This window comes from Somniosus microcephalus, chromosome 9 (assembly GCF_052327205.1).
Source record: "Somniosus microcephalus isolate GS21.2 chromosome 9, FLI_Smic_1.0, whole genome shotgun sequence".
Taxonomy (NCBI): domain Eukaryota; kingdom Metazoa; phylum Chordata; class Chondrichthyes; order Squaliformes; family Somniosidae; genus Somniosus; species Somniosus microcephalus.
The window spans coordinates 224,826,196-224,849,834 of record NC_140995.1 but is presented as its reverse complement, the minus strand read 5'-3'; the positions used below and the strand labels follow the sequence as shown (position 1 = coordinate 224,849,834).

Genomic DNA, 23,639 nt, shown 5'->3' with positions numbered 1-23,639 from the left:
ATAGCGTTGTATCTCTCAACCTGTCCGTTACCGATGGGATGGTACGGTGTTGTTTTACTTGTGGCGATTCCCCGTTGGGAGAGATAACTTTTGAGTTCGCTTGACATGAAGGAGGGACCCCGATCAGAGTGGATGAAATTGGCCGTACCGCAAAGGGAAAAGACTTGATCAAGGCATTTGATCACTGTGGAAGTAAGCATATTGGGACAGGGGAAAGCAAAGGGAAAGCTTGAATATTCGTCCACCATAGTAAGTAGATAGGTGTTTCACGTCGAGGAAGGCAATGGCCCTTTAAAGTCAATGCTGAGTCGCTGCATAGCGTGTATGAGCGAGCCATCCGATGGACGGAAGAATTACGGTTTTAATTCCGCACAAATTCTACAGGAGGAGCATGTTCTTTTCACATCTTCCATAGAAAATGGGAGATTTTTAGATCGCACAAAGTGCAACATACGGGTAACGCCAGGACGGCATAAGTCAGTATGAAGATTCGCAAGAGTCGAATTTGACATAGAAGAGCAGAATGCCCGCGTGAGGGTATCCGGGGCCACATTCTCTTTGCCGGGTCGATAATGTATGGTGTATCCAAAGGCGGCCAATTCCATCCTCCAGAGTTGTATTTTGTTATTCTTGATCTTAGTGCGTTTCCGGTTATCCAGCATAAAGGCTACAGAGGGCTGATCGGTTATAAGTGTGAAATGGCGACGAGCGAGAAAATGACTCCATTTACGTACAGCTTCGATGATGGCCGTAGCCTCCTTCTCGACAGGAGGATAATGGAGCTCGCTACCCTGCAAAGTTCTGGACAGAAATGCAACGGGTCGACCACCTTGATTCAAGGTAGCCGAGATCGCCACATCCGATGCATTGCACTCGACCACGAAAGGAAGATTTTCATCAATGGAATGAAGCGTGGCTTTTTCCAGTTGTCGCTTGAGGAGGTTGAAAGCTGAAATAGCTGTTGCCTCCAACAGAAATGACTTTACGTGAAGCAGGGGCTGGATCTTGTCGGAGAAGTGGGGTATCCATTTCGCATAATAGGCGAACATGCCGAGTGCCCGACGAAGAGAGCCGAGATTCGTAGGGGGAGGGAGCTCCTGAAGTGGACGAAGTCGCTCCGGATCCAGTTTGATGACACCATTGCCCACCCAGTAGCCGAGGATGTTGACTGATGGTACTGATTTCACAGATTTGGACTCATTTAAGGTTAAGTTGCGACGACGGAGAACGTCAAAAGATTTCTGGCGATTGGCATCATGCTCCTTCTGGTCATGACCAGATATGGAAAAGTGTCTGGTAAGTTCTCCTGTTTGACTAGGCTATCCATTGCCCGTTGAAAGACGGCCACCCCATTGGTGACCCCAAATGGAAGGTGACAAAACTGGTAAAGCCGACCATTGGCCTCAAAGGCCGTATACTTTTTGTCAGAGTTCTTTAACGGTACTTGATGATATGCGCTCTTTAAATAAAAAGTTGAAAATACCTTGTAGTTGGCAAGGTTATTGACCATGTCATCGATGCCTGGTAGTGGGTAGGCATCCAGGTCGGTATACTGGTTAATAGTTTGCGAGTAATCGATGCAAAGACAGTTCTTGTGTTGCTTTAGAGGATTTTTAACGACGACGATTTGAGCCCGCCAGGAAGATGAACATGGCTCAATGATACCGTCAACTAGAAGGCGAGAGATTTCTGCCTCGATAAAGAATCGATCATCTTGGCTGAAACGTCGTGATTTAGTGACTATGGGCTTACATCGGGGGGAAAGATTGGCAAACAAGGAGGGCTCGTCGAGCAAAGCCGCCGAAAGCGCACAAAACGGTACTTTGGAAATAGTAAGCTCCGGCTTTGACCCTCCAAACTCGAAAGTGAGTCTCTTGTGTTGTTTCTGGAAATCCTGTCCCAGGAGCACATCACTGCATAGGTTTTTGAGCACCCTGAGCCGGGTGGAGAAATAAGTGCGGCCATTGAGAATAAGGTCGACAAGACAAAAGCCGGAAGAATTGGTGGTCAGTGTCGTCAGAGCCATTGCAATTTCCCTGTCCGAGGGGTAAATACGCAGTTTTAACTTATTGACAGCCCGCTCATTAATGAAGCTGTCAGAGCTGCATGAGTTGATTAGTGCGCTCAAAATGTGTCCATTTACCGAAACCTTTGTGGCTGCATGGGACAGACTTTGGGGAAAAACAGCTGTGATGGGAGGAGGGGCAGTTTTACCCTTGACAGCTGTAACCTTAGTAGTGGTTCTTGGGGGAGGAGCAGTTTCATCGATAGCAGCTGTAACCTTAGTAGTGGCTCTTGGGGGAGGAGCAGTTTTATAGGTAGTAGCTGCAAAACTAACAGGAGCTCTTGACCGGTATAGCTTTCTTACTAACAGCGGCTCTTGACAGGCATACCTTCGAAAAGTGACCTTTCTTGCTGCAATGATTGCAGGTTGCGTTACAAGCAGGACAAAATTTCCTATAATGGAACGCACCTCCACAGAAGAAATACTTCCTTCCAGATTGCCAAGATACGGCTAGAGCAGGGTCGTCATCAGAAGGTTTCTAGGGTAGGGTTGTCATCAGCCAGGTTGGAGTCGTCATCCGTGAGGGCTTCCACCCGAGGCCTATGGAAGGAGTCACTAAAAGTGATAGCAGCAGCCCGTGCACGTGGTGAAAGATAGGTATCTGCATTCCTCTTTGCTAAGTCCAGAGAACATGCCTGGTCATAGGCAGCCTGTAACTTGAGGGTTTTATTCTCCAACAGACGCTGACGTATGAAGGGAGAAGCAATCCCATTAATAAAGGAATCACGAATTAACTCCTTCTGGTACTGCTCAGCTGTAACAGCTTTAAGATTACAATCCTTGCTGAGCCTGTGAAATTTCTGAAGGAATTCGTCAAGTGGTTCCCCGGTTGTTGTCGAGTTGTGGCCAGTAGATGCAGAGCAAAAATTTAGTTTGTGGACTTGACATATAGCTGCTGTAGTATTTGGATAGCGGTGTCATAGTCCACACAGTCTTCAATATAATCAAACACATGAGGGGATACATAATTAGCAAGCATTCGTAACTTATTAGGAACATTCTCACCACACTCCTCAAGGAAGTTGCTAAAGGTACGATACCAGTGTTTCCATACCTTAGCAGCTGTAAGTGAATTCGGTCTAGGTCGAGACGGGCGGGTCTGAGTAGTTTCTCCATGATGGATCAATTACTTGTCTGAGTTCCCTTCTACGGTTCGAGTCGTAGCTGGTTGTTTCCCGAAATCACCCAAAGCGTGGAGTCAATATCAAGTTGATTAAATTGATGTAATAAAACTCACTACGCACTTGGTTTGAGTATAAAGCAAGGCTTTAATCAACTTGTTTCAGAACATGGAGGTCTAGTTGTACTTCACTAGTTCCTGTCTTACAAAATGTCCCTGGAAAGTTGGGCCCACGCCCGAGTATTTATACTCCTTGGACGGCGCCACCAGCTGGCCGTCCAGCGTTATTTCATGAGTAGTTTCTTTATGAGGATGAGATTTATGACACTCCCTCTTTGTCCCTCTTATTTCCTTTTGCAACTTAAGTTTTCTAGACTCATTCCTGAGATGAGGGGATTGTCCTATGAGGAGAGATTGAGTAGACTAGGCCTATAGGTCTCATTGAAACATATAAAATTCTTAAGGAGTTTGACAGGGTAGATGGTGGGAGGGTGTTTCCCCTGGCTGGGGAGTCTAGAACTAGGAATCACAGTCTCAGAATTAGGGGTCAACCATTTAGGACTAAGATGAGCAGAAATTTCTGCACAATGGGTTGTGTATCTTTGGAATTCTCTACCCCAGAGAGCTGTGGATGCTCAGTCAGTATATTCAAGACAGAGCGAAGATTTTTGGATATGAAGGGAATCAAGGGATATGGGGATAGTGCGGGATGGTGGATTGGTGGTAGAAGATCAGCCGTGATCTTATTGAATGGTGGAACAGGCTCGAAGAGTCATAGGGCCTACTCCTGCTCCTATTTCTTATGTTCTTAAGTCATTCTTAGCTGAGATGTGAAGAATGAAGGTTGGTAAAGGTATGAGGCTTTCTTCTAGTATGGGGATTATTCACAGTAGCACCACTGCAGGTACTGTCTTAAGTTACCTATTTTTACGAATAGCCCATGATGTAAATGCAGATGTAGTAGAATGACTTAGTCAGAAGTTTTCTACTAATCAGGTGACAGCAATGCAGATAATATTCAACCAGCTATTTGCCAATTTTTGCTTTGATAGGAACCAAATGGTAATGTAGGGAATGGCATCAAACAGGAAATTAGAAATTAGAGATGCATGTAACAAGGGTACTACAGGGTACTACAGTAATCATGGGTGTATCTAATCTACATATAGACTGGCCAAACCAAATTAGCAATAATACTGTGGAGGATGAATTCCTGGAGTGTGTACGAGATGGTTTTTTTAGACCAGTATGTTGAGGAGCCAACTAGAGAACAGGTTATCCTAGATTGTATATTGTGCAACGAAAAGCGGTTAATTAATAATCTTGTTGTGCGGGGTCCTTTAGGGAAGAGTGAACATAACATGGTAGAATTCTTCATTAAGATGGAAAGTGAAGTAGTCCAATCCGAAACTAGGGTCCTAAATCTAAACAAAGGAAACTACGAAGGTATGAGGAGGGAGTTGGCTATGATAGATTGGGGAGCTTCATTAAAAAGCATGACGGTGGATAGGCAATGGCTAACATTTAAGGAACGAATGCATGAATTGCAACAGTTATACATTCCTTTCTGGCGCAAAAACACAAAAGGAAAAGCGGCCCAACCATGGCTAACAAAAGAAATTAAGGATTGTATTAGATCCAAAGATGAGTCATATAAAGTTGCCAGAAAAAGTAGCAAGCCTGAGGATTTGGAAGACAAATGTAGGTCCCTTACAGTCAGAAACGGGAGAATTTATAATGGGGAACAAGGAAATGGCAGAGCAATTAAACAAATACTTTGGTTCTGTCTTCACGGTAGAGGACACAAATAACTTCCCAGAAATTCTAAGGAACCAAGGGTCCAGTGAGAAGGCGGAATTAAAGGAAATTAGTATTAGTAAAAAAATAGTGCTGGAGAAATTAATGGGACTGAAAGCTGATAAATCCCCAGGGCCTGATAATCTGCATCCCAGAGTACTAAAAGAGGTAGCCATGGAAATAGTGGATGCATTGGTTGTCATCTTCCAAAATTCTATAGATTATGGAACAGTTCCTATAGATTGGAGGGTGGCAAATGTAACCCTACTGCAGTATTTAAAAAAGGAGGGAGAGAAAACAGGGAACATCAGTAGTAGGGAAAATGCTAGAGTCTATTATAAAGGATGCGATAACAGGACACTTAGAAAGTATCAACGGGATTAGACAAAGTCAATATGGATTTATGAAAGGGAAATCGTGTTTGACAAACTTACTGGAGTTTTTTGAGGATGTAACTGGTAGAATAGATAAGGGAGAATCCACTGGATGTGGTGTATTTGGATTTTCAGAAGGCCTTTGATAAAGTTCCACATAAGAGGTTAGTGTGCAAAATTAAAGCATATGGGATTGGGGGTAATATACTGGCATGGATTGAAAATTGGTTAACAGACAGGAAACAGAGAGTAGGAATAAATGGGTCTTTTTTGGGGTGGCAGGTGGTGACTAGTTGGGTACCCCAGGGATCAGTGCTTGGGCCCCAGCTATTCACAATATATATCAATGATTTGGATGAGGGAACCAAATGTAATATTTCCAAGTTTGCTGACGACACAAAACTAGGTGGGATTCTGAGTTGTGAGGAGGATGCAAAGAGGCTTCAAGGCGATTTAGACAAGTTGAGTGAGTGGGCAAATACATGGCAGATGCAGTATAACGTGGATAAATGTGAAGTTATCCACTTCGGTAGGAAAAACAGAAATGCAGAGTATTATTTAAGTGGTGATAGATTGGGAAATGTTGATGTACAAAGGGACCTGGGTGTCCTTGTACACCAGTCAGTGAAAGCAAATATGCAGGTGCAGCAAGCAGTTCGAAAGGCAAATGGTATGTTGGCCTTCATTGCAAGAGGAGTGGAGTACAGGAGCAAGGATGTCTTACTACAGTTATACAGGGCCATGGTGAGACCACACCTGGAATACTGTGTGCAGTTTTGGTCTCCTTACCTAAGAAAGGATACACTTGCCATAGAGGGAGTGCAGCGAAGGTTCACCAGACTGATTCCTGGGGTGGCAGGACTGTCGTATGAGGAGAGATTGGGTCGACTAGGCCTGTACTCACTAGAGTTTAGAAGAATGAGAGGGGATCTCATTGAAACGTATAATATTCTGACAGAGCTAGACAGACTGGATGCAGGGAGAATGTTTCCCCCGGCTAGGGGGTCTAGAACAAGGGGTCACAGTCTCAGGATGCAGGATAGGACATTTAGGACTGAGATGAGGAGAAATTTCTTCACTCAGAGGGTGGTGAACCTGTGGAATGCTCTACCACAGAAGGCTGTGGAGGCCAAATCACTGAAGAGCTGTAGCTGTAGCGCCACTGTGCCCTCATTATCATATATTTAAATTAGGACACTCAGGACTTGGTGGGTGCATCGCAGGACTCGCTAAAGAATAGATCTCAGGGGAAGTGATTTAATGCCTGGAAACCAGTGGAAATGGCTTCTCTGCAATTTTCCTGCCTAAAAAATGTACTTGGCCGATTGTAAATCGCCAAAACAGTGAAGAATTCACCCCATTTTATTCTGGCAACACAATGGGTCTAGATCTTCTGTGTTTGGTTAATTAGGATGGATCTCTGACTGGCAGGACTTCCGCCTGCCATAGAGATGTGGCCCGGACCACGGATGATCTTCTAGCCTTGTGGTAATTGAAAATTGTAGGCCAGAGGGAAGGCGGCCAGATTATTTTTCCAACCCCCCGTTTTGGAGAAGTTTTCTGAGAAGAAAGTCGAACATTGCAGCAGCTGCTATATATAAACCCCGTTAGAACTTGGTTTTGAATTCAAATTCAGCAAGCGTTGTAAATATCCAATATGTAGGGGATATAATGACAATGAATCCAACTTACTGGATGTGCACCAGAGAGCAAACTTCTTCCATTTTGCATCACACTGGGAATATTTCTGGAAGCCAGAAAGTATCGAGTATAGAAGGGAGTAGTCTTTTGACTAGCAGCCATTCCCTTCAAAACAAAGGCCATCAAAGGAAAGTCTGTTGGAACAATCTGACCTGACATTTGGAACAGCAGCTTCTTACAGTGGGGTAGTGAGATCAGATTACCACCTTTCAATGCCAGGATGTTTCAGATCTATGGCTTCCGAGGCCTTGAAGGAATAATCAGAATGAATGGTCATTTCAACACCTTTATCTTTCGCAATACTTTAAGAATCAGAGAGGGTGGTGGGAATGCATAAAGACAAATTTGCTTTCATGAGAGCAACAAACTAGCTAATTTCCATGCCTTGTTGCCCATGGTTCTTCAGCAATAGCATGGGACCTGATTGCTGTTACTTTCTCAAATAAATCTATTTCTAAATAACCCATGTATCAAAAGGGTGTATCCATGTCCAATCCAAGAAGTCAACTTACCTTCTCCACATCAGCCAAATAATGAGCCAAGAGTATGACTGAGTAATTCCAGCAACAAGTGACCCATGTCTTTGCAGAAGGATCAGAAAGGTGTCCTTCAGTATTCATTAATAAATTAGACCACTGTAGTGTTGTTTACCCACATACAAGTCGATTCGTTTTGGGCTACAGTTGAAATTCAACAAAGTTAATTGTATCACTCGTAGTTCGAGCCTGCTCACGTGTCATCTGGATTCCACTGGAGACCAGAAGGTTTGGGTTCAAGTATCCTGCACGTGCCTTGCTCCCCAACCAGTTACCATTGTCAAAGATGATGATTGAGGTTTTAACTAAAAACCTGAAGAAACATTTTATCTGGAACTCATGGTGTGTAGGGTTCAAACACCATTGCCAGAATTTTAAGGCCATCGTGGGATGATGTCTTAGATGTAACTCTTGTGAGGTAAGACTTTGGCTACAGATCTAGGCAGCGCCTGTAGCAATAGCAACCCTTTTTTCTATCATTTTGAGGAACACAGGGTTCAAAAACTTTCAGATGCATGGAGACTGATAGCACTTTGGTTAAGTATAGTGCAGGTATCAGTAAGAATTTCCTTATTTTTTTAATTTGCAAAGAAAATCAATATCAGACTATAAATCTTAGTAATACCAATATCAGGCAACTTTGGGCTGTGCTGCATATTCATTCACGTACCTGCAGAAACTCATGTGAGTTGGTCTTTTATGTCAGAAAAAATGGCCTATCGCTAATATTACACCAAAATTTACCAAGAAATTCCAAGAGTATGCATCACTGACATTGCTACACCTATCTGTTTCTCCAGAATTTGAGGAGCCAAATAATTGTGTGAGTGTGAATACAAGCAAGAAAAAAAACTGCTTTTGTTGAGGTTTTTAAATCTAGCTTTAAAACTTGCCTCTTCTCATTGTATGGTAAACTTGGCTTAAAATAGCTGTTCTAGAAACCAGCCTGTAACATTACTATCATCAACATTAGATTTTAGTCCCATCCCTTTATGACCTTTTCAAAAAATTGTGATAATGGTTCCCAGATTTTCTGGAATCGATCCTGTCTCTTCCGAAGAGTCGTTGTCTTGGACAAGACCCATATCCCAGAATTCATTTGATCCCCTTGGATTTGTGACTTGGCGTGCATCTCAACAGAGACTCCCATTAGTTGTAACTAGCCTGCTGCAGTAAGATCCTGTCTATAATGGACAACGTTAGCACTGAGATTTGGTGGTCTTCAGATTCAAGTGACACTTATTACAGCTTTGCAACTGAATTGAAAGATATTCAGTCAAATTTTACCTTATTTTTTTCTTTTGAAAAGCTGTGTATTTCCAGTAATTTCTGTCTTATTTAGTTAACTTAGTGTTCAGACTGATGTTAGACATTTCCCCTCCCTAATTTGTTAAGTTCTTCTTGATGAGAAGAGCGATGAATCTCTGCAATAACCTGCCAGGCTGGGTAGTAGAGAGCAGATTTTAGGGATGTTCAAAGACACAGTTGGATGCTGGTAGAGTTGAAATAATAGAGGCTCAAATAGCTTTCCTTCAGTAGAACAAATGGGGCTGGATGGCCTGGAGTGACAATGCACTGTGCCAAACAGGCTGGCCCATGATCCCCTAATGCAGCATTTTTAAATCTCAGATGCACCATCAAGGGAGCAGATCATATACCGGCAAATGCCCCCAGAGAGGGAAAGGGGGGGGAAGAGTAAAATAAATCATTGCCCTAAGCTGCTGTCATATACTTCAATGCAGCTGGATCAGGGACCACTCTGGCAGAGAGACAGGATGCCCATCTTCCCTCAGCCTGGGGACTGAACCGTAAAAGCAAGAGATCTGAGAGAAGACAGGGCTGTGCAATGGGCAGCAAAGCCAAATGAAATAAAATGGAGACAGCTACACTGGTAACATCAGTCACATCATTAGGCTGGGCTTCAGAGTGCCTGCTCAATGGAATATAGCAACAACAGATTAATTAGTATAATGTCCACAGGAAGCATTTGTTTGTCAGAGAAAGCCTCTTACATATTGGGATCAAAGATCAGAGTCTCTGCAGCACACTCGAGATGGCAGAAGCTGTCCGAATCAGCTGCAGATTTGTTTAGATTAAAATACCAAAGTCGCAATTGAGAAACAGCGATCTGAAGAGTGCTGAACATTCTGTGCCTTTTACACTTTAACCCAACTACAATCCTGCTCCATACAACATAAATTCTGGTGCATAAGGTTTTTTTTTATGAACAGCTAAAGTTGGGGGAGGGAGGAAAATGGGGTGTAACTTTTGCATCATTCAACTCTGTAGCTTGTCCTTTAAGTGGAACTATATTTTCTTCTTGAGATGGTCTGTTACTTCCTCCTTAAAACATGTCTGGTTATTGGTCCTTTACTATATACCCTTCGCAATATTGAGCCTTGCAGCGTATATACCTTACAACTTCCTTTATTATGTCTCTGCTGTCGGACTGATTCACTAATCTGTGTTCAGTGTCCCGTGGTGTACTTTCTGGAAATGTAAACTACAAACTATTTTACTACAGTCTTGGCCTCAAAAGGCAATCACGACTGGCTTTAACAACCTTTAAATGTACTAAATTACTTCTCACTATTTCGCCATTAGCAGTTAGATGTTACATTTGGGTTGCTAAGTTGTTCTTCACATAACTCACTCAGCTATAAAGGATGCAACCAGACACTGCATTCGTGACGTGCAAGGAAACCACCAAAATGCATGGGTTGATTGCTTATTCAAACTTTTGGAATCATTATCTAATGCTTCTCACATGTAACCTCCTGAGGAAGGCTGTCAACTTCACGGAAGAAAATGAAAAAATCAAAAACCTTTTTCTAACAACTAAGTGGTGATATCTACTTCCTAATAATGAGGGTTACCAATTTTCACAAAATGCTTTATGCTGTTGGGACATGGCAAAAACAAGTGCAGAGCCCAAAAGCTGTCATTTATTTTCTCCACTTCCAATTGGCATTTTCCCGTACTGTGCAGCGTCTTGATCGAGCAGACTGGGTGCAGACCCAGCTCACATGCCTTTATCAATGCTGCTCGATTGCCATCTTCGAGGTGGTGCATGAAACCGTGGCCCAGGGTGACGGGCACTGCAATTTATTTTTCCTTCCCTGTGACTTCAGCTTGATATCTTCCAACAATTGAAAGAGCAGGACTCTATTAACTGAACAAATCGTTCAAACTACACTCTAGCCTTTGTCTTTACAGTCCATCAAACAGTGCAATGCTCCCCATTATTTCCCAACAGTCCCAAAGTCAATAAACTTAGTAAAGTTCCTAGAATTCCTTTGAGTTTATTTTTATTTTTCAGAATTTATTCCTATCGAATTTTTCCCCTAATTAAATTTGTTTCCTTTAGAGAAATGATGTAAAAAAATATTTGCACACCCCAGAAAAAGAGAATTGACAGGATTGAAAGGAAAATGCAATTGTAGAACATGGGAACAGGTCAGTCCAGCCCATCCAACTCGCTCTGTCTCCTAGATCTTCATTATTTTTATCTTTCCCCACCCAACCTGTGCTCCTTCTACTCACTGTTGAATCAAAAATTCACTTCCTATTCTTTTCAAATAGTCTACCTGAATAAGTATTTACTGTGCTAGGCTGCAATCAATTCATGAGTCAGAAATTTAGTGTGAATGGGTCACTCGGCAACTGTAGCTTGTAGCTTATAAACATTTTTCCTAGTCTTCAAAATAGTGAAAGAGTTTGAAAGGGTAGAGAAAATGTTTGCACTTGTGGGGGGGGGGAGGGGGAAGAGTACAAAACTAGGGGTCATAAATATAAGATAGTCAATAATAAATCCAATAGGGAATTCAGGAAGAACTTCTTTACCCAGAGAGTGGTTAGAATGGGGAACTCGCTACCCCATGGAGTGGTTGAGGTGCATTTAAAGGGAAACTAGATAAACTCATGGGGGAGAAAGAAATAGAAGGATATGCTGATAGGGTTAGGTGAAGAGGGGTGGGAAGAGGCTCGTATGGAGCATAAACACCAGCATAGACCTGTTGGGCCAAATGGCCTGTTTCTGTGCTGTACACTCGATGTAGCTCGATGTTTCCGCACAAAGTACTTCACTGTATCCAGCTTTGATTTAAAAAGCTGAATCGCATTCTTCCCCAAAATGTTTCCAACATTCTAGTGAACATGTTAAAGAAAAAGAGGAGGGCACAGGACACTCTTCTTTTGAATCTCTTCGCAGCTTAATGATCTAAAACTTAGAATTACTTTTTTTTTCCTTTTCCTTGGTTTTTCTATCTTTTTTGTCAAAAAAATGACAAAGGAAAAAGGCCGTTTGACCATCAATACTGCTCCTTTCACAGATGATGTAAAATCCACTCTATCACGGGCTCTAACCAACCCATTTTGTTGCCTGATGAAAGATTCTCCAAAGTTTCTACCTGCCCTCCCAGACTGTATGTAATTCCATTAAAAATGTTGGATTTATACCCATCTCAGAAACGGTCATCAATTAGATACCACCAGTGCGTTGCACTTTTAGTTACAATGGAAACTCAGAAGAATGAATAGCATAATGTAGCCATCATTTGGTTTCTAGCAAATGATTCAAGTGCACAGACTAATGTTAAGCTGCTTACCTATTCTCCTGCAAATGAAGGTAGTCTCAGATCCTGAGGAGCTCATGTTGCTGGCAAATCCTGCTTCAGAAAACCGCCTTGACCCCTGATTTGAGCTGAATTCCTTTGAGGACTGGGCACTAGAGGGAGGTATATTCCCACAGTTGTCTGAGTTTATTTGGTTGATGGCATCCTGTGCCCTCTTCTTCTCTTTCTTTAACATGTTCACTAGAATATCTGAAGCAGCCATTCAAGGAAACTAACAGTGAGAACAGTCTTTGCTATAATATAATGGATAATTAGGAAATGGCAATTTAAATTAATACATGGTATCCGTTTTCACAGTACAGGAAGAGGACAAAATACCAGTGGTACAAAAGAACCTAAAAATAAGTCAAGGGAAGGAACTTATTAGATTTAATATAAGAAAGAAAATGTTAATGGCAAAATAACAATGGAACTTAACATAGACAAATCTCCCGGATCTGATGGTTTCTACCTCAGGGTATTAAAAGAAATAGGTTAGGAAATTGCAGATGCTTTAGTCATCATTTTCCAAAGTTCTTTAGATTTTGGAATTGTGCCTTTGGATTGGAAAATTGCAAATGTCACTCTATTAATAAGAAAGAAGGTAGGGAGAAACCAGAAAACCTCAGAGCTGTCAGTTAACGTCGGTTGTGGGGAAGTTACTGGAATCTATCATCAGAGACAGAGTGACTGAGCACTGATGAGCTGATCAAAGAGAGTCAGCACGGATTTGTGAAGGGTATGTCATGTTTGACTAATCTAGTTGAATTTTTTGAGATCACTAACAAGTTGGACAATAGAGTGTCTATGGACATTGACTACATGGACTTCTGGAAGACATTTTATAATGTTCCGCACAAGAGTTTATTAGAAAAATAAAAGCACCCGGAATTGGAGGTAACCTTGAGACATGGGCTGATAATTGGTTGGGAGATAGGAGACAGCGAGTTGGGAAAAAGGGAGGTCACTAACATGGGAGTGTCGATGGACATTGTCTATATGGGCTTCCCGAAGGTGATGATAAGGTTCCGTGCAAGAGATTATTACTAAAATAAAAGCACACAGCAACGGAGAAATGAGGCACGGGATCTGGCCCAGATAGATTGGAATCAAAGATTTATAGGTAATAAAGTATATGAGCAATGGGAGGCCTTCAAAAAGGTAATAGTTCGGATACAGACGAGACATATTCCCACGAGGGGGAAAGGAATTGCATCCAAAGCTAGAACTCCCTAGATGACTAAAGACATAGGGGGAGAAATTCGGTTGGTAGCGCCTCCAATTAGCGCCTAAAGAGGCCGAGAAGTGGGGCGTTAGCCAATTTTCGGTTGGGCGCAGTGAACCCAGCGCCTCGCCCCATATTGAGTATACATTTAGCGCCGGCGCTAAATCTTAGCGCCCTCTCACGGGCGCAGGCAGATCATGACGTCATTTGAGTGTGCAACGCCTTTTGGGCGCCCCGGACTGGAAATTCAGTGGCGACCCCCTCCGTAGCGCCTGGAGCTAATAAGGACAGCTTACCTGGAGCCTTCCCCAGTCGCTCTCGGGCTGGAGGGGCGTTATTTAAAGGGCACTGGTGTGGTTTAAAAGCGGCAGCCTTTTTGGCTCACAACTTCTTTGAGAGCTACAGAGAGTTGCTGGGCTGCACACTGCGAGCCATTTCACCACTGAGCCAGCGCTGGCAGAGGAACTTCAGCCTTCTGACCATCACCTTGCTGTTCGTGAGCATTTCCAACGGCAAAACTTTCTTTGCGCACTTATTATGGGGGCTGCATTGGAGGGGAACGTCCTGCTGCTGAATCATCTGAAAAGGGCACAGAGACGCAGGGAGAGAGGGGCAGGCATGGCCAGACGGAGGAGGACCAACAGACGTCGCCACACCAGACCTTACGCTGCCAGGGTTTTCCGACAGCAGTTTTCCTACAGGAACATGTCAGAGGAGCAGTGTATCAGAAGGCTGCGCTTTAGAAAGGAGGTGGTGAATGAGCTGTGCCACCTGCTTCAGCCAGATCTGCAGCCTCAGATAAGGTGCAGGACATCTCTGTCGGTGGCTGTGAAGATGACTGTTGTCCTGAACTTCTACGCAAGCGGCTCCTTTCAGGCCGCGACTGGGGACATAGTCAACATCTCGCAGTTTGCGGTGCATTGCTGCATCCGTCAAGTGACTGATGCCCTGTTTAAAAGGAGGCAGCAGTACATCTCCTTCCCAATGACCCCGGAGAAGCAGCGGGAGCACGGAGGGCTTCGCTGCAATAGCGGACTTCCCCATGGTGCAGGGTGTCATTGACTGCATGCACGTGGCTTTGCGGGCGCCTGTAGAGAATCCGGAGGAGTTCCGCAACCGCAAGGGGTTCCATTCCTTGAATGTCCAGCTGGTCTGTGACCACCGACAGCTGATCCTCGCAGTGAATGCGCAGTTCCCTGGCAGCAGCCACGACGCCTTCATCCTGCGCCAGACTTCTGTTGCAGACCTTTTCGAGGCCCCGGCTCACCCAGGAGGCTGGCTTCTCGGGGACAAGGGCTATCCTCTGTGCCCGTGGCTGATGACCCGCCCCTTTAAGAGCTGGCCGGCGCCAGTGTGTCTCGGGGAAAGTGATTATTGACAGCACCTGCGCTGCGCCCCGCCGCCGCGAAATTGGGTTGCGCCGCCGGGTTAGCGCCTTAAGAGTATCGTGCAGTGCCTGATTTAGTGCCGCAATCACCTTCAGGGGCGCTGCAACCCAATATCGCGCCAGGTGGCGCTAAATTGCGCCTGCCGCTAAACTTTGCACATCGCCAGGACTAGCGCTCCAAACGGGGCTATACACAATTTCTCCCCCATAGAGATTTAAATGAAACAGAAAAAAGAGGCTTATGATAAATGTCAGGTTCACAACACAGTAGCTGAATACAGAAAGTATAGAGGAGAACATAAATAGGAAATAAGAGGGCCAAAGAGAGTGTACGAGAATAGAATACCGGGTAACATAAAAGGGAACTCAAAAGTCCGTTATAAACATATAAACAATAAAAGGATATTCAAAGTAAGGGTGGAGCCAATTAGGAATCAAAAAGGAGATCATCTTGTGGATGCAGAGGGTACGAAATGAGTACTTTGCAACTGTCTTCTCTAAAGAGGATGCAGCCAATGTCACAGGAGGAAGTAGTAGAGAAATTGGATTGGATAAAAATAGATAGAGGAGGTACTTAAACGGTTGGCAGTCCTCAAAGTAGAAAAGTCATTGGTCCAGATGGGATGCATCCTAGGTTATTGAGGGAAGCAAGGGTGGGAATAGTGGAGGCTCTAGCCACAATCTTTCAATCCTCCTTCGATATGGGGGATTGCAAATGTTACACCCCTGTTCAAAAAAGGGGAGAGGGATAAACCTGGCAACTACAGGCCAGTTAGCCTAACATCGGTGGTAGGGAAACTTTTAGAGACAATAATCCGAGACAAAGTTAATTGTCACTTGGAAAAATATGGGTGAATAAATGACAGCCAGCACGAATTTGTTAAAGGCAAATTGTGTTTGACGAACTTGATTTGAGTTCTTTGATGAAGCAACGGAGAAGGTAGGTCAGGGTAGTAGTGCCTGATGTTGTGTATATGGACTTTCAAAAGGCATTTGATAAAGTACCACATAATATACTTGTTAGCAAAATTGAAGCCCATGGGATTAAAGGGGCAGTGGCAGCTTGGATACAATTTGTCTAGGACAGAAAACAGTAGTGGTGAACAGTTGTTTTTCAGACTGGAGGAAAGTACACAGTGGTGTCTCCCAGGGGTCGGTATTAGGACCACTGCTCTTATTGATATATATTAATGACCTGGACTTGGGTATATAAGGCATAATTTCAAAGTTTGTAGATGACAATTTAGAAATCAGGAAGCACATTTTCACACAAAGGGTAGTGGGAATCTGGAGTTACCTGCCCCAAGAGGCTCTGGATGATGGGTCAATTGAAATTTTCAAGACTGAGATCGATAGATTTTTGTTAGGTATGGTTATCAAGGGATATGGATCAAAGGCAGATAAATGGATTTGAGGTACAGATCAGCCATGATCTAATTGAATGGTGGAACAGGCTCAAGCGGCTGAATGACCTGCTCCTGTTCTTATGTTCTATAGGCACGATTGCTTGCGGAAATACCATTTACCGTCAGTAGCTGCAAGTTACTAAATGCCAACGAGCTCAGGGGCCGAGAGTCCTTTGTGAACTCATGTGGTGACTGAAGATACCTGAAAACTGTTTACTTACCACTTTGTTATAATCGTAGAGTTCCTGAGTTCTGAAGTTTAATGATAAAATATCTCACAGATCTTCTGTTGCCCTTTTGAGCCTTCTTCTACATTAGGGATTGAAATCACATTGTGCTTAATTAGTAACAAACACGCCGATATAAATTTCATTAACTAAATGATATAGGAGTCAAAGGAGTTTTATGTAAATAGGTTAATGTACTTATTACCGATATCACAAATTGTAATTTTAAGTCCTTGGATCAATTGGTCCTTCTTCCAACCACTGATAATATCACTGACAATCTCCTGCAAACCTTAACTGACCAAGAAGGCTACAGAGAGGAATAAAAGTCTCAATAAATTGTTTTTTTTTCACAGTCATTATGGTTATTATCTGATCAATTCCAAATTGTAAATAAAATAACTGTGCATAAAACTGATGGAGCAAAAAAATTCTAAATCCCAAAAAATCATAGTAGCTTTAAGGAAAAGGGACTCTGAACCCAGGTATAACACGTTAAAATCTAGTGTCATCTTGGCTCAGTGGTAATATTTTCACCTCTGAGTCAGAAGATTGTGGATTCAAGCACCACTCCAGGGCTAGAGCACAGTATCTGGGCTGGCACTTTAATGCAGTACTGGGAAAGTGCTATTTTGTCACAGGCACTGTCTTTCAGAAGAGATGTTAAATTGAGGCGCTGTTTACTTGTGAAGGTGGATGCAAAAGGTCTCATGGTAATATCCATCCCTCAACCAATACCACCAAAACAGATTATCTCGTCATTTATCTCATTTGAAGCTCATGGAAATTTGCTGAGCGCAAATTGGCTGCACATTTTCCTACATATCAGTGAGTACAAGAGTTGTGAAGCAGTTTGGGACAACCTGAGGATATGAAAGATGCTGTACACAATGAAAGTTCTTTCTTTCTTAAAAGTCTTGCACCTAGCATGCACTTCTTACTGTGACCAATGCCATTGATGAGTCACTAGTTTTATCTAAAAGTGTAGATTTGTTACAAAAAATCTCATAACATGATCTTCTAATAAAATGTCACCCTTGACTCCCAGAGTGACATTTTGAGTGTGACCCAACTTCAGAACCCATATCTGAACCGTTAACCTACCTCTTCTCTTTCAGACACTGGCTGTCCTGCTATCCATTTCCAGTATTTTCTGCTTTTATTTCAGTTTTCCAGTATTAATATAACAGATGTGTTATGAAAGAAAACAGAACTTCCTACCAGTGATCCCAAATGCCCCGAAACATCAATTTTTCCCTCTATAATTCCAAGAGATACAAAGCACATTGTCTTTGATTAAAGATCACTAGCTCAACAGTTAGAGTTCTGCCTACAAACAATATTTAGAACTTCTCAGCCCTCAATGTGGGGAATACTTCACCAGTTGAATAGAAGATGATGTATAGTGCCAGATGATAATTGAAGTCATACATTTTGACCTTGAAAGAGCTTTGAAAATTCAGTTGCTTGAAATTCTTTTGTGAACAACACAAATTCCTCAAAATTAGATTGTGTGGTATTAGTAACAAACTTGTTAAAGTAAAAGCAAAATACTGCCAATGCTCGAAATCTAAAATAAAAACAGAAAATGCTGGAAACACTCAGCAGGTCAGGCAGCATCTGAGGAGCGGGAAACAGAGTTAACGTTTCAAGTCAATGACCTTTCATCAGAACCTGTTAGTGTTAGTCATTTGAAATTCCTTTCGCTGCTATGTTACCAATATCCTCAACCTGTTTAAAATAAACAAGTTGATGTTTTTATTAAAATAACTGACACGGGAATTTTATGTGCAATGTGTTAATGAGTTCGTCACTGCTATTGCAGGGTAATTTTAATGCAAAACAATGTTGACAGCAGTAACTGAAAACTCACCCTTACAACCCTGTAGGGACCAACAAACTAGTTGTTTTTATGGAAGGTTCAACAACAACTTGCATTCATACAACACCTTTAATGTAGTAAAACATTTCAAATGGGCTTCACAGGCAAAATTGAACAGCTATCAGTGATAGAAGAGGAACTGGGGGTAACTGAAGGGATGGTCAAATAGATAGGTTTTGAGGTAGCTGGGAGAAACATAGCAAAGCTGAGTGGTTTAGGGAGACTTTCACAGTGTGAGACCAAGATAATGGAAGTTGGCAAGTTCTGGGGTGGTAGGGTAGCAGGACTCAGTGTGTGGTAGGATGTAGGTGATGGAGTTTCGGACAAGTTGAATTTGTGTAGGGTGAAACTTGGGAGGCTAGTGAAGAAGATTAGTGAAATCAAGTGTGCATGAGGGTTTTGGTGGCAGTGAGGTAAGGGGGAAGTGAGCAATGCTGTGGAGGTGAAACTATGCTGTCTTGATGATGGACAGGATAAGAGATTTGAAATCAGCTCAGGATCCAACAACACAACAAAGTTCAGCCCAAGCGAGCAGTTGAGGGGGGAGATGGAGTCAGGGGCTTCTGTGCAAAATATGTCAGGAGCCAAACAGGATGACTTTAGTCTTGATCATGAAAAGTTGCAGAAAGCTCTTGTGCATCCACAGCCTAATGTCAGAAAACAGAGTTATGGAGTCACGGGTGGTGGTGAAGTAGAGTGTTCTCAGCAGACATATACAAGCTGATGTCGCTAAAAGAAAGCATGTAGAAAAGGAGATGGCCAAAGGTGGAGTTTTTGAACACTCCAAACACAATTGTTAGTTGAAGAAACTTAATGTAAACATAAAAGGATACTGATTTCATTATCTCGTTGCTGCACGATTTCTCTTAATTTACTCTCTGTATTAATCATAACATCTCCATGGGGGTCAGGGGACGAGCGTCCATTCTCTATCTGCAGGCCAGGTCTAAACTGTTTCACCTCTTTCACTAAACACTGGCACAGGGAAGTAAATAGGTAAACATTCTGATGAGGTTACTTGTTCTAAAGATTAATTTAGCACATTCCACACAGAGATTATAATAAATATTTTGATTTTCTAGACACAGTTTTTTTAAATTCATTCATGGGATGTGAGCATCGCTGCCCATCCCCAATTGCCCTTGAGAAGGTGGTGGTGAGCTGCCTTCCTGAACTGCTGCAGTCCGTGTGGTGAGAGTACTCCCACAGTGCTGATAGGGAGGGAGATCCAGGATTTTGACCCAGCGATGATGAAGGAATGGCGATATGTTTCCAAGTCAGGATGGAGTGTAACTTGGAGGGGAACTTGCAGGTGATGGTGTTCCCATGCGCCTGCTGCCCTTGTCCTTGCCCTCCTAGGTGGTAGAAGTCGCGGGTTTGGGAGGTGCTGCCGAAGAAGCCTTGGTGAGTTGCTGCAGTGCATCTTGTAGATGGTACACGCTGCAGCCACGGTGTGATGGTGATAGAGGGAGTCAATGTTTCAGGTGGTGGATGAGGTGCCAATCAAGTGGGCTGCTTTGTCCTGGATGGTATCGAGCTTCTTGAGTGTGGTTGGCGCTGCACTCATCCAGGCAAAATACCCAGCCTCCGACCTGCTCTTGTTGCCACGGTATTTATGTGGCTGGTCCAGTTAAGTTTCTGGTCAATGGTGACCCCCAGGATGTTGATGGTGGGGGGATTCGGCGATGGTAATGCCGTTGAATGTCAAGGAGTGGTGGTTAGATTCTCGCTTGTTGGAGATAGTCATTACCTGGCACTTGTGTGGCGCGAATGTTACTTACCACTTATCAGCCCAAGCCTGAATGTTGTCCAGGTCTTGCTGCATGCGGGCATGGGCGGCTTCATTATCTGGGGAGTTGCGAATGGCACTGAATACTCTGCAATCATCAACGAACATCCCTACTTCTGATCTTATGATGGAGGGAAGGTCATTGATGAGGCAGCTGCAGATGGTTGGGCTTAGGACACTGCCCTGAGGAAACTCCTGCAGCGATGTCCTGGGGTTGAAATGATTGACCTTCAACAACCACAACCATCTTCCTTTGTGCTAGGTATGACTCCAGTTGTTGGAATTTGACCGGCTTCTGTCTCCATTGGGATTATAAAAATATAAAGGTTGGTATGGTCTGAACAGTGCTAGTGTGTCCTGCCACATCACTTCAACCCACCATGGTCTGGGCTACAGTGACAGCATGTCATAATGCAGCGAGCTAAAGGCAGTGAGGAATTATAACATGCCCTCTGTAACCTTGGCCCATTATAGTCCCTAAGAGGACGCAATATTTGTTTTATTATGCATTCGGACTAGACTTTTAAAATGGGAAAGTTTCCACGCTTTCCCAAAGGGCTTATTTATGGTATCGCTGAGCTAAATTCTCCCCATTATGAAAATCAAGGTCTTCTCAAACATCCGTGTGTAATTTTCTGCATTGGAATTATGAAGTTAATGTGAAGAGTAAGTTCAGTAATGATGTTTTACTCCAAAGTGCCTTTAGTCTGCTTTGTAAGTGTACATGATATGGGCCCGGATTTTACAGCAGGAATAATGGGGAGGTTATCAGCACACACCGTTATTAAGGAGTAAATCGGACAGCAACTTCCGGCATCCGCACCAGCGCAGTTAAACGTAGAAATCCGGAGGTTGCTGTCCAATTTGCCCTGGTGGTCCTCTACAAGCTTCGCACCACTGGTACCTCACCGATAGATTCGGCATTAAAATACACAAAGGTAGTGAAGTTACGGTACTTACAAACTAAACATGCCAGAAAAAGTTAGGGCTGGTGCATTCAGGTGTAAGTGAATTTTTAACGGTGTGATAAGTCTTAATTCCTATCAAACAACCTCTGGAACTGAAAATTTTATTTTACAAGTGTGGAGTCTCATTCCTTCAGAATTTAATTATTGTTGGAGATTTATATAAAAAAAAATTAAAATAATTTCTTTTATCTCTCTTATTCCAATCTTTCTTCCCCTCACTTTATTTCGCTTTCTGTATATGATTGTACATTGAAAAAGATTCTAATTTATACTTCCTGGTTTAGACTCTGCATGTCTCAGTGAGAATTCTTCAATCTGATTGGTTAAGGAGACATGCTGTTGCTTGTCCTGCTCACACACACCAGAGATCCCCTCTAGAGGGCACCGCACTGAAAAGGATCTCTAAATACTGTTACGTTGCCGCTCAAAAGCCCACGAAAAGTCTGAGGGCAGCTGTAAGCATAAAGAACAGCAAGCGCCATTCCTTCGCCACTGACCGCAAAATCTGGGCCATCATGTATATTGGTTGTAAAACATGGTTGTGGTGCTCTCTCAATGGGGGAAATGGGTGGAACGGGAGTTAAAATCCAAGTGTTGGACTTCCTATTCGTTTCCTGTCATGCGACCTCTGTTTGCTTGGGCGGTTGAGGCACCCATCTGACTTAAGCAAGAGTCTCATGAACAAATGCAAATTGGGGTCCTATGATGTCATTCAGACCCGATGTAATTTTAACTGCCCACTGAATGGAGCGTCTGCCGCAGGCGCACTACTCAGTAACCCTGTCCTGAGGGACCAGGAAGCGCAGGAGTGCTGCTCCAGGCCTCACAAAGGAGGTTTAGTGACCCTTCCACCAAAAAAAACTTCCCATCCATACCCCTCCTCGGCATGACAACCTCTGGGCTGTCTGATCTTCGCAGATCACAAACTGGCAAGCTGCCTCTAGACACCTGTTTCAGGCAGGAAGCTGGCCAGTGGAATGTTAATGAGGCCTGGCCATTAAAATGGAGTAGCCTCTCACTCCTGCTCCCAATTGGGCAACCCACGCCTCTGACTGGATTTCCACCTGGGAGTCTAAATTCCTCCATCTGTCTCAGTTAGTCAATCTCCAGTTATACTGAGCCATTCATGTCAGGAAAGTCTCAGCTCTGAACCCTGCACTGTGCTGACATAGCTGACTTTAACTAGGGAAGAGGTAAGTGTAGTGTATGTACCTTTAAGGGGAGAACTACTTTTTACAGCTCCTGTATACTGTAGTACTGGCAGTGACCACACCTGTATATAACCCTGAGTAGGGATCTGTACTGTTAGTTTTAGAGTAACCCTCATCCAGTAAACACCTGTTGATTGTTCCCTGCAGTCTCTTGTCTAATTATTGAAGGACATACAACATCAAGATACACGGATCTAACAGTAAGCATGTTACAATTGGCCTCGGTGCTCTTGGGCTACAGAGGGGAGGAAAATGGCTCGGGGTTCTTGCTCCTAGTGGCATTCTAGAGGTTTCTGCTGGAAAGTGGGCCTGTGTGTATGCCATGTGAGGGCAGGGTCAGGTTTGCATGTGATGCCACCCTTCAAATGAATAGACACTTTCCAAGTGAAGGAATAGTCTCGCAACAAGGTACTGTAGGTCTGCCCGTGGCAGTGTACCTCAGCAGTAGGCCTTCAGGTCTGAAGGGGAGGTTATTAAAGAGAGGGAAAAACTGATACGACTGTCACCTATTAATACTGTGCCAATACTGAACAAACTGCCCAAATTGAACCTTTCTACGGGATGTTTTGCATGGAATTTATGGGAATATCAAGCATACCATAACTATTTGGACACATGGCTCAATTTAATATTGCTCTGTATTGTTATGCATTGATGTCACTTACCACAAATTACTAACTGGTGATAATACTCATATGTGACAATCCCATTAGGCAATAACATTATGCGTTATGGTGAATGGGTGTAACTTAAAACTCTTACACGCTGACCTTTAATCGCTGGAAGCAGTACTGAATCTTCCTCATGTCAGCTCCAACTTCAAGTGAGGCCTCAGGGTCAGTATCCTCCAGAAAAATATTGACCAGCTCCTCCAACCTAAGCACAAAGAATACATTTTTAAAAATCCATCAGGTTGTAGACAGGTTGCCTCTCACCTTCTGCCTTCCTTAGTTTTGCACTTTGCTGAAGCAAATGTTTCACTAATTAAAAAGAGAAGCATGATTGTTTACTGCTCTTCCTTGCTGTAAAATGCACTGAAAGACAGGACGATGTTGCAATGCAGTTCTGTAAGCAGTTACAGCTGTTACTAGGTCACTCATGTGATGAGGCATAGTTGCCAACATTTGGGAGACAAAAAACAGAAACATAATTCCACCTTGGGAGTTGGACTTCAACATGGAAGGAGAGAGAAATCAGGGGAGATACCCTCCCCCAGAAAAATTCCAGGTGGATAAAATATTTAGAAGAAAATCAAAACAGTCCAAATACCATAAAATATTACAATGCACACATTTATAAATCACGTCATCATTAAAAGGGTGAAACTGCCTTGTAGTG

The 23,639-nt window shown here is 43.2% G+C and overlaps 1 protein-coding gene across 2 annotated transcripts in view; it reads right to left on the bottom strand.

Annotated features, from left to right (window-relative positions):
• Positions 1-23,639, bottom strand: part of kif6 (kinesin family member 6) — a 705,324-nt gene that overhangs the window by 417,755 nt on the left and 263,930 nt on the right. For both annotated transcript variants that reach the window (XM_085997944.1, XM_085997945.1), the window contains exons 11-13: positions 23,072-23,177; positions 19,167-19,308; positions 12,201-12,416 (exon numbers count right to left, since the gene is read on the bottom strand). In XM_085997944.1, the coding sequence (XP_085854070.1) occupies positions 12,201-12,416; positions 19,167-19,308; positions 23,072-23,177 (464 nt within the window). The remainder of the gene's footprint in view (positions 1-12,200; positions 12,417-19,166; positions 19,309-23,071; positions 23,178-23,639) is intronic.